The 16,375-nt window shown below is 59.5% G+C and overlaps 2 protein-coding genes across 2 annotated transcripts; one reads left to right on the top strand and one right to left on the bottom strand.

The window, feature by feature from the left end:
• Positions 1–6,824: 6,824 nt before the first annotated feature.
• GAS2L1 (growth arrest specific 2 like 1) lies at positions 6,825–12,356 on the top strand. Its single transcript, XM_047828743.1, has 6 exons — positions 6,825–6,979; positions 7,948–8,599; positions 9,888–9,995; positions 10,090–10,186; positions 10,290–10,461; positions 11,023–12,356. Exons 2-6 carry the CDS (start codon positions 7,967–7,969, stop codon positions 12,056–12,058), a joined length of 2,046 nt encoding a protein of 681 aa, XP_047684699.1. The 5' UTR covers positions 6,825–6,979; positions 7,948–7,966; the 3' UTR covers positions 12,059–12,356.
• Positions 12,357–12,526: 170 nt separating this feature from the next.
• On the bottom strand, positions 12,527–15,465 carry RASL10A (RAS like family 10 member A). The gene is made up of 3 exons (XM_047828756.1): positions 14,808–15,465; positions 13,428–13,552; positions 12,527–13,144 (listed from the first exon to the last, which is right to left on the bottom strand). Exons 1-3 carry the CDS (start codon positions 15,024–15,026, stop codon positions 12,877–12,879), a joined length of 612 nt encoding a protein of 203 aa, XP_047684712.1. The 5' UTR covers positions 15,027–15,465; the 3' UTR covers positions 12,527–12,876.
• Positions 15,466–16,375: the final 910 nt, after the last annotated feature.

Below are 16,375 nucleotides of genomic sequence, written 5' to 3'. Positions count from 1 at the left end.
GTGTGCTGAGTTTTTTTTCCTTCTTTTAAAGATGGTTGTTTAACTAAGACTAAACAATGGGAACCCCTTGTGAGCATGCTCAGTATCATTGTGGAGAACCAAGAGGGCCTCTAACTGTAACAATGTTCATGGTTGTGATGTTTTTTTTTTTTTTTTTTTAAATAAAATTCCAAATGTTTATAAACAGTCATCCTTCTCGGCCTCTGTTCCACAGTCGCTGCTTTGTCTCCTTGGAGTGCGCCCCGACCCGCCAGATAACTGCTCCTTCAAGTGTCCTGTGAGGGAAAACCTGGTCGGGACGTGAAAACAAAGAACGGTGCCATGTCAGTCATGGTGCTGCCAGCACGGAGCCAAGGTGTCACACTGACCCTGAGCTGTATCTGCAGATGGGGACATCTAGCCTGGATCCGTCTGATTTGTAGGGAGGAGCACTGTGTCAGGGCCCGGTGCTATGGCTAGGCACGTCCCCTTTGGTCACACGGACACGGGTGACTGCTGCTTCCAGGCTGTGTCCTGGCTCAGTGGCATTCTGAGTCCGGCTCCACACGCTTCAGAATGAAGGTCTGTTTCAGTGACTGCTAACAGAACCATTTTATTTTTACTTCCTCCTCCATGATGGGACACTTCCTTGATGTTACAGGGTCAGGGTTCGAGAACTTGGTAAATAGAGGCCACTGTTCAGCTCTCCCCGGTTGGTTGTGCAACGTCAGAGGCCAGGCCTTTTTCCCGTGGGCGTGCTTCTGAAATTGTTAGAAGAACCCCAGACCCTTCGCCTCCATGTCTTTTTGGTGAGTCTTGTCTCTTCTTGGACTTACATGAAGAGAAAGGTCCAGGCCAGATTTAAGTCTGGATTCCTTCCTGCATGTGGGTGATTTCAGGCATTCGGAGATTGAGGCTCATGTGCCTACCTGGGATGAGGTTTTCCAAGTAAGCAACTGTGTGTAATCCAGTCTATGAATAAGTTAATCACCAGATGCACTGGAAAGAAACGCAGGCCTTAACATACCAAGTCAAAAAAGACCAACTAGGGGTGCCTGGATGGCTCAGTCGGCTGAGTGTCCAACTTCGGCTCAGGTCCTGATCTCAAAATTTGTGGGTTTGAGCCTTCCATCAGGCTTTGCGCTGACAGAGTGGAGCCTGCTTTGGATTCTGTCACTCTTTCTCTGCCCCTGCCTTCCTCTTTGTGCTCGCTCTCTCTAAAATAAACATTAAAAAAAAAAAGACCAGCTAGGGCAGGGCTGCGCACGTAGTCCTGATTGACCTCTGTGTGGGGAGGTCTTCTGGAAATGGGATGTTGAAAACTAGGACTCCTGGCTCTGAAGTACCCTGCATATAATAATGATGCTCAGTGAGCCCGAGTCCTGTGTAACTCCTACTTACTCCCAAGAATAACATCACCAGCTTTTCTCTTAGCATTTATGTTATTCCGTATTTCAAAAGTTAACGTATGAAATTTTTACTCTGGTTTTTTGGAGCTAAAAAAAAAAGGGGGGGGTGTTTGGCCCCTGGGTGGCTTGGTCGATTAAGTGCCTGACTTGATTTTGGCTCAAATTGCGATCTTGTGATTCTGAGCCTGGAGTTGGGCTCCAGGCTGGCAGTGCAGAGCCTGCTTGGGATTCTCTCTCCCCCTCTCTCTGCCCCTCCCCTGCTCTCTCTCAAACTAAATAAACTTTAAAAAAATATTTAAAAAGCCAGCTAGTGTCTGAAGCATCAAGGAGAGATTGCCACCTTTGCTAGGGGCAGGCATAAGAACTTGGAATAAATTATTTCCCCTCCATCCCCTGCCCAATGAGAGCAAGACCTTGGGAAACCTTTGAGGAGCTCATATGCCCCTCACTGCTCACAGGACTCGCCTGTGCTCCTCGGGGGCAGATGGGGACAGGTCCCCTGCACTTTCCCAGCCCACCTAGGCATACATTCAACATCTCTATGGCTTTGTCTTTTAACGTTACCTGGTCATTTCTCATGAATAGGCATTGCTTTTCCCATCTTTGGGAAACCTCTCATCAGCCCCTCTAGATACCAAGCCACTTTTCCCCTAGTGCCTACCTCCTCTCCCTTTCTAGAACCCACTTCCAATCAGTCGTCTGTTTCTACTGATACCGTAGTTCTCAAAGTCCCCAGTGACCACAGTGGTTCCAAGTCAATGCTTCTCTCTCAGTCCTCTGATGGCTGCTGCCCCTTCTCCTCTTCTGACCTCTCAACCTCAACCAGGGAAGGCCTTCTCACCGCCTGGCTGATCTCCCAGGCGCCAGCTCCTGGGTGTCTGACGGGCTTACAGCAGGGCGGGAGCCAGCTGCTCCCTCCGCCTCAGCTCATCCAGAACCTCACGGTCCTCCTTGCCTCCTAAGTTGTCTCATGTTGCCCCAGCCCCAGCCGCGACCCAGCCCAGCAGGCTCTCTTCCAAGTACAGGACAGTATAAACCACCCAGGCCTCCCACCTCGAGTTTGTTGCCTCTCACTGAGCTCCCCGCTTCCCTCGGCCCCTCCAGCCCTTGCCTCACAGAGGCCAGAGTGACTTCCTGACACTTTAAGTCCCTGCAATTCTAGAAACTCTCCAAGGGCTTCCACTGCACTTGCCGTGACCCACAAGGCCCTACTCCATCTGGCCCCAGAGGCCCCTGTGACCTCAGCGGCCCCGCTCAGGCTTGCTCACTGCGGTCCAGCCACACAGACCGGTGCTCCTCCTCCAAGGGGCTCAGGAGGCTCCCGCCTCAGCCTTGGCAGGTGTCTGAAGCATCAGAGCCAGGGTGCACACCCTGAGGCCCAAACAACCATGACATGCCCGGCCTTGGGCATCGTGCCAAGCACCGCCTCACCATGTTTACTTCCTAAGAAGTCTGGGGTAGGAGTCTCCCGGGTGAGGAGACAGGACTTGCCAGCGGCGGTCTACAGAGCCCCACACACAGGCGTCTCGTGTCCGAAAGGCTGGGTGCTCCGGCAGCAACGGATGTGGGTTAGCCACCCCCGTGGCCTGCAGCCGGAGCTAAGGCACAACAAGCAGTCCTCATGGCGACCTGCTGCACAGAAGCCCATCACATGCGACCAGCTCCTGCCTGGAGCTTGAAGCTGCCCCAGGAATCACTCGTGTCCCTGCCTAGAGAGGGGCTTGTCACTAGCACTAAATAGCCCTGTAAGAGGTATTGACGTCCCAGGTGCCTAGGCCTTGGAGCGGAATTGTTCATGTCAGAAGGGCCGAGGTTTCTCTTAGCCAAAAGAAACGTCTGGACTGCACCGGCCCCAGAGGACCTCAGACAGCATGAGTTCCAAGCCCTGTCTCAAAGGGCTGTACAAAGCTGCTCAGTGCCCTTGGAAGTGGAAGAGGATGGAAAGCAGGGGCAGTGGTAGCCAGGAGCAGGGGAGATGGGAGGAAGAAGTCTCAGAAAAAGGTCCTGGTCAGGTTCCACACCCTGCCCCAAACTCTCCAAGAGTTCTTGGTCAGTCACGCTTGGAATAAAAATTTCCATCGCAGCCTCATGGTTCCACTAGGCCACACTCCACAGTCCTGGGCAAAGATTGAGGAGTCAGTGGGGAGACCCGTCTATGCCCCGCACGTGAACAGGCTGCAGGCAGTGGCTCACCTGCTCCACAGGAGGGAACGTCAGGCTCCAGGGCTGCAGCTGCTGTGGGGCCAAGGACAGTGCAGTGACCGGAGCCAAGCCCCCAGACACCAGGGCCAAGAGCTGGCTCACTGAGAGCTGCCGGGCACAGGGCAGGCAATGAGCAGTGTAATGGAGGCAAGGTTGGAAAGCAGGCCCTCTGGGGCTTTCTGGTTTCTCTCATGGAGGGCACGAGAGGCAGCTCAGGGTCACTTGTCCCACAGCCGGGACAGGAGCAAGCAGTCAATCATGGTTGGATCCACATCGGGACAGAGCAGCCTCAGGACCCCTGTGGGTCACTCACTCAGCCAGGCTGTGCTCACAGGCTCAATCTAGCCTGCAGAGCTTTGAGTAGACCCAACCAGCCCCTGAGCTGCCTGGTGCCAGGGCTGAGTCCTGCCAGTGAGGGTTTTGCTTGAATACTCCCTGGCCATCATCTGACCTCCATCTGCAACCAAGGCCAACAACACTATCCCCTGGCACCCAGCAGTGAAGGCAAGAAATCTGGCCATGTGCCCACTGGCCACAGGCAAGACCATGCCTGCACTGGGGGCACAGCATTCTATACACCAGAGTGGCTTCCGGGGTCTGTGGGAATGGGTCCAGGACATAGCCCAAACCATAGCCCAAACCTCCTGTCCCTCCAGCAGTTCCTGTGACTTCCCTTGGTCCTGCAAGGAACAGGAGAGGCCACCATACAACAGAGGGAGTTAAAGCCAAGGTCCTCCATGGCCTGGGCCAGGAGTCTGGCCATGCCAGTCAGCCCTACACTTGCTGCCTGTCCTGTAATCAGACTGTTGGAGCCTGTGGTCTGGAGTGGGCCTCTGGGCTCAGGTATGGGAGACAGGGAGAAGCAAGCCCCTGCCCCCATCCCCTCCTCCTCAGAGGAGTAGCAGACATATGCCCTGACTGCTAACTAATGATACCATTTTCACAACTCTATGATCTGACTACTACTGTTGTCCCATTTTACAGATAGTATCACTGAGGCTCAGAGAGCTTAACTGTCTCACCCAGTGACCAAGAGCAGAGCCCAGGTTCAATCTAACCTCTCTTATGTCCAGATCCCTGTAGTTCAGCAAGGTAGATAATAAGCAGGAATCAAATTCCTGCACAACTACCTACTGACCACACACATCCCTTGTCCTCTCTGGGCCTCAGTTTCCTCAAATTATAAGATGAGAACACATAAAAACATCATACCACATAGGATGATTTTGAGGACTAAATTACTTAGTTTCCATATCTTGATCTTCTACCCTGATCCCCGAGTTCCCCTGCCCCATCTCCAGCAGCCTCTCCTCCCCAGGTATCAGCAGTCCCAGACCGAGGAGCCATTCCTGACTCTGTCCTCACATTCACACCCAACTCACCAGCACATCCCACCGGCTTTCCCTTCAAATATAGCCAGGAGGCACCATACTCCACCACCCTCACTGGCACCACCTGGTCTCCTCTGGGGTTCCTGCCTGCCCACTACAGCAACCACAGAGTACCTGTTAAGACCTAAGTCAGGTCATACCCCTCCCCTGCTCTAAATCCTTCCATGGCTCCCATGTCCCTGCCCAGAGGCATGGCCTGCAAAGCCCCACTCAATCTGCCCCCAATCCCTTTATCTTCATCCCTACCTTCACCCTAGCCTCACAGGCCTTCTAACTCTTTCTTGAACACACCAATCACACGCCCACCTCAGGACCTTTACACTGGCCATTTCCTCTATTTGAAACACTCTCCTTCCAGCCATCCCCACAGCTCCTTCTCTTAGCTCCTTCCCTGACCACTGATTTAAAACTTCAGGCTCATCCCACCCCACACTCCCAGTCCCCTCACCTGGTCCCTGTGCTCTGTCCTCCCTAGTGCCTCATCCCTATTTCAGCCCAGGGGCTCCCTTCCTACCACACTGGGAACCCTGAGAACTGGCTGTTTCCTTCCCCACTTTTTGCTCTCAGTTCCCAGTGCCAGATGAGACCCATCACACAGTAGGTGCCAAGTAAGTGTTAGCTATTACTATTACTAGTTACCCGCCTTCCTCACTCTTTGTAGGTGGGGGTGCTGGAGGAGAGGGTTGATTGGAACCACCTGGGTATCTAGGACACTGGGGTGTGAGCCCACTCAGTCATGAGGACTCAGTGAGATGATGCATGTGAGCAGCCTAGCACCAGAAGGTCTGGCACACAGTAAGTACTCAACAAATGCCCCTGATCCTTGCATGAGAGTATTCCCATAATAGCCATGTTCAAACCCTGAGCTACTCTCCTGAGACCTAGTCTGGGGAAAAGAGAGTCCCTCATAGAGGGGACCTGACCGGTCCAGGTCAAGGGCACAGAGCAGCCCTGGCACACAGTAGGCACTTTATTAAAGCTCTGAGACTTGGCTATTGTTGGTGGCACTTCCCCCAAGGATGGCCCCGCCTGGCCAGCAAGGCTGCAGCCCAGCCAGGCCAGCTGTCCCCGCCCAGCCAGCAGCAGGAGGTGGGGGGGGGGCGGGGGGGGGGCAGGATTTCCCGCAGATCCCAGCCAGGTCCCTCCTCTGCAGTTTGAAAAGAAACTAGCAGCGATTAACCCTCCCAAGCCAAACCTACCCAGGCTCCTTCTTAACCTCCTGTCCCCTTAATTCTGTGCCTGACCTGGGCAACCAGACGTGGTAGGGGACTGGCCTCCCGGGGAAGGGCAGGGGCCAAGGTGTCAGACCCACAGGCTTTAGCCACCAGCCTACCCCTCTAAGCCTCAGTGTTCTCATGGGAGAAACAGGTTTCCCTAACCTCCACATAAAAGACGAGGATTCGGTGAGAGTAGGACGCCCGGTGGACACAACAGGCCATCCTCCCCTCCACGAGGCCCCCACTGCCGGTAGGAAGCTCACATCCCAGTCGATCGGGCCTCATTTATCTGACATGGGGAGGTTCACTCCAGACGGAGGTGACTTTGCAGCCCTGGTCCCTATCGCTTCCTGAGCTCCTCTTGGGAACAGGCCGTGCAGCCCGCCCGGGGAGGCCGATATCTGGGGAGGGGGCAGCCCAAACCTCTCTCCAACAGACCAAGGAGGGTTGGAAGGGACTCTAGGGACTAGCTTGGGCAGGGATGGCGAGTCTGGGCTGGTAGGGCCCTGGTCCCGCTCCTCCCACCCCCCAGTCAGGAGACTCCAGCTCCTCCCTCTCTCCGTCCACCCGGGAACTGCGCTGCCCCTTTAAGAGCGCGCGGCCCCGCCCGCCCCCTCGGGCCGGAGCCGAATTCCAGGGAGGCGGGGCGGAGACAGCGGGAGGGTGCGGAGGCCTCAGCCGCGGGACCGGATTGCTGTGGCTCGGGCGGCGCCTCCCTGCGGCGGCCTGGCCCGCTCGGCCCCGCCGGGGCGATGCTCCCCGAGGCCGCAGGATGAGCCAGGTGAGCGCGGGGACCCCCAGCACCCCCTGCCTGGCGCGCACTCCCGGGGACCTGGAGGCTGCGGCCTCTGTTCCCCCGAGCTGTGTGACCTTGGGCAGCCCGCACCCTCTCTGGGCCGAAGCCCGGAGGACAGCCGGGGCTGTCGGAAGCCATTCTGAGTCCCGACCCGCACGCACCCGGCCTGCGGCGCTAGGGAGGCTCCTCGGAGGAGGCGGGGCCTCGCTCCGGCCACCGGGCTGCCCACGGCGCTGGGGATCAGCCGAGCGGCTCACGTCGGCCTGGCTTTGCCATCCTCTGCTCTGCGACCTTGAGTGAGCTCTTACCCTCTCTGCACCTCAGTTTCCTCATCTGTAAAATGGAGATAATATCACTGGCACTCAGCCCTGGGCAGGGACATTGAGTTTACTGTTACTATTACTGCTGTTACGTCGTTGTTATAATGGCAGAGTCCTCACGGAAGGGGAGCTGAGGGAGGACCCCGCACCTTCCCAGAGGAGGTGGGAGGGGCATCAGCCTTGAGCGATGGAGCTAACCATTGCTGTGGTTGGGACCTGGATTCCTGTCCTGCCTGTCCACTGAGTGCAGGGCTGTGGGCTTCATCTCTCTAGGGCTCCGCTTTTCACCCACCGTATTGGGCAATAAGGATGCATTGCAATAAGGATCCCACAAATGCGTCCCTTTGTGGGAGGGAGGACACAGCCAATTCCCCCATTGCCCCCACCCCCAAAGAGCAAAATAGCAAACATTTATAGATATTAAATCTTTCATGCAAATTATCCCATTAGGTCTTGCAAGGAAGGTAATATTGTACCCATTTCATAGACGAGGAAACTGAGGTACAGTGAACTTTCTCACAGCCAGCACGCGCAACCAGGCATTTGGCCTGAGATGACAGGCGAGTGCGGATGGTCTGGGGCTTAGTCTGTGCTGAGTCCTCACAGCATTCCTGTGTCCCTGCCCACCCACAGTGACTCGGCCGGCCCGGCCATGGCGGACCCAGTGGCGGGCATCGCGGGCTCGGCAGCCAAGAGTGTGCGGCCATTCCGCTCAAGTGAGGCCTACGTGGAGGCCATGAAAGAGGACCTAGCTGAGTGGCTCAACGCCTTGTATGGCCTGGGTCTGCCCAGTGGTGGCGAGGGCTTCCTGACGGGGCTGGCCACAGGCACCACCCTGTGCCAACATGCCAACGCCGTCACTGAGGCCGCCCGCGCTTTGGCCGCTGCCCGCCCGGCCCGCGGCGTGGCCTTCCAGGCACACAGCGTGGTGCCCGGCTCTTTCATGGCCCGAGACAACGTGGCCACTTTCATCGGCTGGTGCCGAACAGAGTTGGGTGTGCCTGAAGTGCTCATGTTTGAGACTGAGGACCTGGTGCTGCGGAAGAACGAGAAAAGCGTGGTGCTGTGCCTGCTGGAGGTGGCGCGGCGTGGGGCCCGCCTCGGCCTGCTCGCCCCTCGCCTCGTGCAGTTTGAGCAGGAGATTGAGCGGGAGCTCCGCGCCGCGCCCCCGGCCCCCAGTGCACCTGCTGCTGAGGAGGATGCCACCGAAACTGCCACCGTGGCAGGGGCTCCTGCCCGTGGGCCCCGCATGACTCCCAGCGACCTGCGCAACCTGGACGAGCTGGTGAGTCCACCAGTGAGTGTGCGTGCTCATGGCCCTGCTTGTGCCCCCACCGTGCGCCAGCGATGGGACAGCCTGCCCCATGGAGTGGGTGCACATATTGAGCACCAAGTGTATACCTGGCCCCAAGGAGATAAGCAGACCCAGAGAGGTGCTGGTTGAGGTCACAAGACCCAGTAGGGCCTGGGGTAAAATGTGAGCTCCCCCCCTTATGTGCTTCCCATGTGCCAGATCAGTTCCTTCATCCAGGGGGCCGCATGATTTGAACCCCTCTGTATGTACTTGAGTGGACAGTTGCATCCACAACATCACAGAGCTTGAGGTTGAGTGGGTACCTGTCATGCTTGGCCCTGAGCAAGGTGCCTGGCACACAGTAGGCTCTCAGTGAGTGCCTAGGGCAGGTCCCGGGGGGCTCTACAGGCCCACCCACTCTCCAGGGGCTTATCTGGGAAGCCAGGCCCAGAGCTGCCACTGCTGCTAGGAGCCAGAGGTCCTCTTAGGAGGACAGGATTAGCTCTACTGTGAGCACAGGAGGTGCTGGACCCCACCCCCAGCTCCCTCCTCCTTTTCCCAGGACCTAGGTATCCCTGACACCCCCGCAGCCTGGCCAAGAGTTGCCTTCTTATCAGAAGGGCAGGACTATGATGTGCCTGTCCCAGAGGGGGTAGCCGGAATCCGTGGGCAGAGGCTGTCACCCCTCCCCTGTTGTGGGCACAGGGTCACCCGAGGCTCCACCTGCTCATTTCCTCTGGCTCCACTGTGGGCTGGGAGGCGGGCAGAGCCGCCCACATAGCCAGCCTGGCAGCTCCTGGCTTAGGGGCGGGGGTGGGGCATGTGGGCAGATGTGTGCCTGTGTGTGCATGCTGGGTGGTGTACTCTACGTGTCTTTGACACTGATGTGGTGTGGGTTCCCTGCACTCGTGTCCCATGGCCTGCGTCCTCCCAGAACCTGGCCTCCCTGTGGGCCTCAGCCTACATGTCTGTGAAGTAGGTGAAGGGGGCAGGGAGTGAGGATGGGTTCCAGGGCTTCCCCAGGCTCAGGGGCCACAGGGTTGTGCCTCACTGGGGTCCCAAGCCCTGGCCTGACCACAGACCCTGACTTCCGATAGCCAGAGGGGAAGGAGAGCTGGTGAAAGGTCAAATGTAGAGGCTGCAACCAAGTCTGGGGCAACACGATCTATGTCCCCTTTCCCCGGAAGGACCTGCTTCCTCCTGACCCTGGAGCTGCTGACATCAGGCCTAGGAGGAGGGACTTGATCCCTGACCTCCAGCCTCTCCTCTCTGGCCTCAGGTGAGGGAGATCTTAGGCTACTGCACCTGCCCAGACCAGTTTCCCATGATCAAGGTCTCAGAGGGGAAGTACCGCGTGGGAGACTCCAGTCTCCTCATCTTCGTGCGGGTAAGAGTTTGGGACTGCCCGGCAGACGGCAGCCCACAGTGGGCTGCCAGGCCCATCAGACAGGCCGTGACCTGTCCACGCTGGACTCCCACAGGTGCTGAGGAGCCACGTGATGGTGCGCGTGGGTGGCGGCTGGGACACTCTGGAGCACTATCTGGACAAGCATGACCCTTGCCGCTGCTCCTCCTCGGGTCAGTGCCCCTGGCAGGGATGGGGGGATGGGGGAGCGGGCCAGCAGAGGGCTTGTCTCTGTGGCTCCACCCTTCAAATGCCACCTGTCCTCTCACCTTGCAGCCCACCGCCCGCCCCAGTCCCGGGCCCGCACCTTCTCCCCACAGAGGGTGTCTCCCACCCCCAGTCCCCGTGCAGGCAGCCCAGCCCCTGGGGCTGAGCGGCGGAGCTCCCGGCCAGAGGTGACACCCATTAGCTTACGCAGCTCAAAGGAGGGAACTGAGACCCCACTCAGGTGAGAGGCACTAGGACAAAGGGGTGAGGGGTCCAGAGGGGGCGGGCATCCGCCCTGGCCTGGATGACGAAGGAGCCTGTGCTCCAGAGTGACTCACCCTGGGAAAAGTTCCCGTGGGTGGGGGCAGGCCTGGCTTCCTATCTCCATGGCAACCCAAGCAACCCAACAACACAGCTGGGGCGGGCCCTGGGGGCTGGGTGTCGGCCAGTCCTACCGCTTCCCTCTGGCCTACCCAGGAAGCTGGAGGCCTGGGGAGGGGGAGCTCAGAGCCTGGCTTTTTCTGCTGCCGGGGGGGGGGGGGGGGGGGGGGGGGGGGGGGGGGGGGGGGGGGGGGGGGGTGGCTGCCGGTAGCTGCTGCCCGTAGCTGCTGCCCAGTGGCTCACTTCTCTCTGGAAGTCCCCAGGACAGAAGCCCTTGATTGCCCCCACCCCCACCCCCACCACAGGTGTCTTCCCCAGCCCCAACCACTCAGCTGCTTGTTCCTTCCTCTGCCTGCTCTTTCTACACGCCAGTCCTCTCTTGAGATGCCCCATCTCTCTCTCTCTTGTTCCCCTGCCCCAGGGTCCGGGACCAGCTGCCCCCCCATCCCCGCTCCCGCCGCTGCTCTGGGGACAGTGACTCCTCAGCCTCCTCAGCCCAGAGTGGCCCCCTTGGTGCCCGCAGTGAAGACTCAGGCACTGGCTCCCGGAGGGAGCGACCCAGCCGGAGGCTGACCACAGGCACCCCGGCCTCTCCAAGACGGCCTCCAGCTCCACGCAGCCAGTCCCGAGACCGGCTGGATCGAGGGCGGCCGCGTGGGGCCCCAGGAGGCAGGGGAACCCAGCTGTTGGCCCCCAGCCCTGCCCGACGGGCCCGGAGCCAGAGCCGTGAGGAGCAGACCACGCTGCTCGTGCACAGGGACCGAGATGGGCAGCACTCGTGGGTGCCCCGGGGCAGGGTCAGCGGGGGCTCAGGCAGGAGCAGCCCCCAGACTCCCCGGGCTCGCAGCCCTGCAGCCCCCCGGCCTCTGCGGGTCTCCAGCCCCAGTCCAGAGCTGGGCACCACACCGGCCAGTGTCTTCCGCACCCCCCTGCAGCTTGACCCGAAGCAGGAGCAGCAACTGTTCCGGCGCTTGGAAGAGGAGTTCCTGGCCAATGCCCGAGCCCTTGAGGCTGCTGCTGGCGGGACCCCCCCTGGACCAGCCTCTGACCCAGCTCGGCCCCCAGACCCTCCAGCTTCTGACTCGGCCTACTGTTCCTCCAGCTCCTCCTCTTCATCCCTCAGTGTCCTGGGTAGCAAGTGTGGCCAACCTGGGGACTCTAGCCGGATGGCCAATGGGCTGCCCGGATCCCGAGGCCCAGTCCTGTCCAGCTCTTCTGATGAAGGCAGCCCCTGCCCTGGTGTAGAGGGCCCACCAGATGCACCTGGGAGCCCCTTGGCTGGCCTGGAGCTCCCGAGGACCTGGGCACGGGGCCGGGTGGACACACAGCCAGACAGAAAACCTTCACGCATCCCAACGCCACGGGGCCCTCGCCGCCCATCTGGATCCACAGAGCCTGGGTCCTGGCATGCCCTGCACTCAGTGAGCCCAAGGGGAGAGCCGGATTCCTGGATGTGATGAACCAGCCCAGCTGCCCCTGGACCCCATTCCTTTTTTTCCTTTTCCTTTGTGGCCTTAACCCCTCTGCATCAGGGAGCCCCCCCCCCCACCCCTGCCTCTTGGGTACCAGACCTCATGGGACCAGACCCCTTGGGACCACATGGCACAATGGGACCTCTGTTGTACATTCCGGTTGGGGGATGAGCGTTGCTATTTAATTACTAATATTATTGAATGCCTTAGAGGAGGCCAGTGAGGACCCTTCCTGAGGTCCTCTGGCCTGCAGAGCCTGACAGTAAAGTATTTGTTCCAGCCACTTGTGTCTGCTTCCTGGCATACCTTTGGGGGCCCCTTAATCCATGTCGGGATTCTGGCATTAACTGCCAGCGAGCAATGCCTGGCAACTCTGGCCTCTAAGGTTAAGATCATGCTACCCACCCAAGAAATGCTAGGTACACTTGTATGCTTGCATTGGTTCCCCCTTTATTACCTCCTGAGAGGTGTGATTTAAGATTGTCCACTGAAACCCCAGAAGCTACCTGAGAACTTCCAATCAGGTTCATAGCGAGTCCCTTTCATCCAGTGGGATTGTAACTCAATGAGGTCCCAGAAAGGACTTATCTTGCCCAATGTAGCTTGGGGCCTGGTTGGGTCCAATGAGGCACAAAGAGTCCTGTCGCCCAGGAGACTGGGTGGGAGCTTTCCAAATCCAATCAAGGAGGAGACTTTGCCTAGTCCAATCCGAGAGAAGTTGGGCAACTGCGTCCAATCCAGGTACCCTGTTGTTCATCAAACTGGGACCCTCCCCCCACCATCGGCGTTGTCGTCCAATTCGGTCACATGAGGCTGCAGCGCGCCGGGTGCAGCGCCCCCTGCAGGCGCAAGGCCGGGTGCGCGGGACGCGCGCGTACCAAAGCGCAACGCAGCAGTTCGCGGAAGAGACGGAGCACGTGCCAGTTGTACTTGGCGGAACACTCGAGGTAACCGCAGCGCCAGCCCCTGCGCACCAGGGCGGCCAGCGCGCGCCGGGGTCCGAAACGCAGCCGCTGCCGGTCCCGCTTGTTGCCTACTACGAGGATGGGCGCCTCGGGTGCGCCCGCCGGCCTGGGGGCCAGATGCGAATGAGGGCTGCGGTGCCGGACACGGACAGCCCACGGCCGGAGAACCCCCCGCCCCAGCCCACCCCAAGGGGGTATGTACACTCCTGTGGCCGGAGAGCCGCCCCGGGAAACACGAGACCCATGTGGCCCAAAGACCGCATAGCTGGCAGGCCCGACACGCAGCCAGGACTGGGGAAGAACCTACCCACTACCCTCTGGCAAAGGCCCAACAAGACTGGCAAAAACTCCCCTCCTCCGCCCACAGACACCTGTGGCCGCGTCCCTACCTGGTCTCTGAGATGCGCTGCCGCAGCGCCTTCACGTAGTCGAAACTGTCCGGGCTGCAGATGTCGTAGACCAGCACGAAGGCGTCCGTGTCCTGCAAGCTCCAGTCCTTGGGGTCCGGCCACTCCTGGGGCGGGAGGCCGGAGTTTGCCAGAGACCTATTCTCACTGTCCCACGCCCAGACCCTCTGAAGGGACTTGACACTAAACCCACAGTTCATCCTCAGGCCTCAGCCGTCGCCATCTCCCCCGAACTCTCTAGGCCCCACTGTCCTCACAGTCGCCAGGGTAAAAATGCCTACCCGTGCCTGAAGCCTGTCAGCTACCAGCCCTCCTTCACTCTCGGCCTCCTCTCAGCCCACCCCTCATCTTCCTCCTACCAGCTTTCCGAAGCTCAACGTGGGTCACGCCCCTTCACTCCCTCCCTGGTTACTACAGCTGCCTCTAGGACTAATTCCAAAGCACCGGGCTCCGTGTTCCCCAGGCCCTCAGAGATCACTGATGATGGGCAGCTGTGCACATTCAGGTCTCCCCGCCTAAACACATGCTGTTCTTTGCACGTGGAAGGCTTCTGCCACTTCCTTTAATCAAGACTTGACTCATTAGGGGCGCCTGGGTGGCTCTGTTGGTTAGGCCTCTCACTTTGGCTCAGGTCATGATCTCATGGTTCGTGGGTTCAAGCCCCACATCGGGCTCTGTGCTGACAGCTCAGAGCCTAGAGCCTGGTTCAGATTCTCCCTCTCCCTCTCTCAAAGATAAATAAACATTAAAAAAAAAAAAAAAACTTCACTCATCATTCCAGGGTCAGCCCAATTGTCACCCCCCTCTTCCCCCCCTTCCCCCCCTCCAGGAAGCCCTGCTTAATCCCACTTGCTCTTTCCTCTTCACCTCTCCCAGGCATCCAGCTCCAAGAATTCAAAGTCTGTCCTGGACTTTGCATAAATTAAGGAAATGAGGCTTTGCTCCAACCAAGTCACAGGAATAAGGGAGCAGAGAATGACAACTCCCCCCATCCCTGACAGTACACCCCTGTGTCTGGCCCCTTTCTCCCCCACCGAGGCTCTGCTTAAGGTCCCAAACATACAATGCTCACCCTCAGGAAGGCACAATCATGCTCCGTCATGCACTGATCCAGACCCACCAGTGGAGGCAGACAAATATACAGGCACTTACGTGTGTTTCAAAATCCCCTGGCCTGATCTTGGGCAACTCCAGGCCGGCAAGAAGGAGAGACACACAAACCACCAGGACACATTCATCCTTCAACCCATGAACACAGTTGAGCATTCCTGGGCTGTCCAGGCGGACATGCACGTGTGCACCAAGCACATCCCCACCCCCCACACGCTGTCACACGCCCCTGCCCGCCCTTCGAGCCGCTACCTCTGGACCCCCGGGGTTCTGACTCGGGGGAGCGCCGTCGCCGTCCCGGATGCTCAGGTCGTAGACCGCGCCGTCGAGCAGCACCGCGGGCCGGTAGAGGCGTGGCCCGTCCGTGGGCCGGTGGCGCTCCGGGTAGTCACCGAACAGGAACTGGCGGATGATGGCCGTCTTGCCCACGCCAGGGGCGCCCAGCACGGCCACCCGCAGGCTGCCCCCCATGGCCCGCGCGCGCTGCCGCGCCCTGCGCTGGAAAGCCTCATGGGCCAGCGCCGCGCCGTGCGCTCCGCGTGCCCAGCCCCGTGCGCCCCGACCCCACGCTCCTCATCGCCCCCCGGAACACCCGGGACCCGGAGAGGCCAGGCCAGAGGACGGAGCAGACGGCGGGAGGGCAGACAGATAGTCGAGCAGGCCGACGGAGGACGCACGAGCAGCTCCGGCAGGTGCCGGAGCTCGGGAGAGAACAGACCCCGCCGTGCGCCGCGCAGACACCGCCGCCTCCGATCCGCAGCGAGACTGGGGGCTCCGCCCGCAGTCGGAGCACCGAGGTCCGACCTCCTGGCGGGTCCTGCAGCGGGTCCTGCAGCGGAGCGGGGCGCGAGGACAGCGCTGCCTCTCGGAGCCTCTGTCCCTCCGTCCTTCTGTCGCTCCGGCGCCCTGAATCGCCTCCCCAGCCAGCGGCGCGAGCGAGCGGGCGCGCGGAGCCTCCCGGAGGCGGAGATGAGGTAACCGTCTGCCCGCCCCTCCTACCTCCCCCTCTACCTACCCGGGACGCCCCTCCCGGGAAGGGTCGCGGGAAGGTGACTGGGGCGCAGGGAGCCCGGGGAGGGACCCAGCCCCCTCCGCGTCCCGCGCTCCTCTCACCAGCTCCAAAATAGAAGTCCCTTCCCGCCCACGTCCGCGTCCGCTCCTCCAAGCACCGCTCCCCCAAGCTGGCTCCAGACAAACCCAGCCCGCTGGAGTCAGGCCTCCAGGGGTCGGATCTGGCCCCAGCTGCGTGACCTTGGGCAAGTCAGCGCGCTGCGCTGGCTCTCTGCTCCATATTCATCACAGGCAAACATCTTTCTTGAGAACCTACTACGTGCGGGGCCCTTTACTAAGCTGTTGCTTAGTGATCACTGAATCTACAGCCTTATTCTGCTTATCTCCGTTTGAGAGAAGAAAACAGGCTGGAGAGGGGACTCTTCAAGGTTGGGGGACAGTGGGTGGCCCCTGACCCACAGCGTTGTGGTCTCCTCTAGGGAACCCTCCCGCCTTTGTCCTACACATAAGGGTAAATGGCCAGCATTAAACAATGTATCAAATGGCCCTCATCCAGGTGGGGCTGAACAGAGTGCTGAGCTCAGTACACACTGGGTCACAGCAGCTCAGCCCCAAATCCCTGTCCCAACAAGGCTGAAAGATCCAGAAATTGGTCAACACCACCTCTGTCACTGCTAAGGCCGAGTTTTCTGCCTGAGCCTCCACCTGTAGCTTCACTCAAAACCCAAATTCCCACCTCCGTGGAGCTGGTGAGAAGCTCCTTAACCAACACAGCCTGGAAAGTTTGGGTTGGTCCAGCCCCCTATCCT

This window comes from Prionailurus viverrinus, chromosome D3 (genome assembly GCF_022837055.1).
Source record: "Prionailurus viverrinus isolate Anna chromosome D3, UM_Priviv_1.0, whole genome shotgun sequence".
NCBI classification, from domain to species: domain Eukaryota; kingdom Metazoa; phylum Chordata; class Mammalia; order Carnivora; family Felidae; genus Prionailurus; species Prionailurus viverrinus.
The sequence above is the reverse complement of the archived record's forward strand: the minus strand, read 5'-3'. Positions and strand labels throughout refer to the sequence as shown.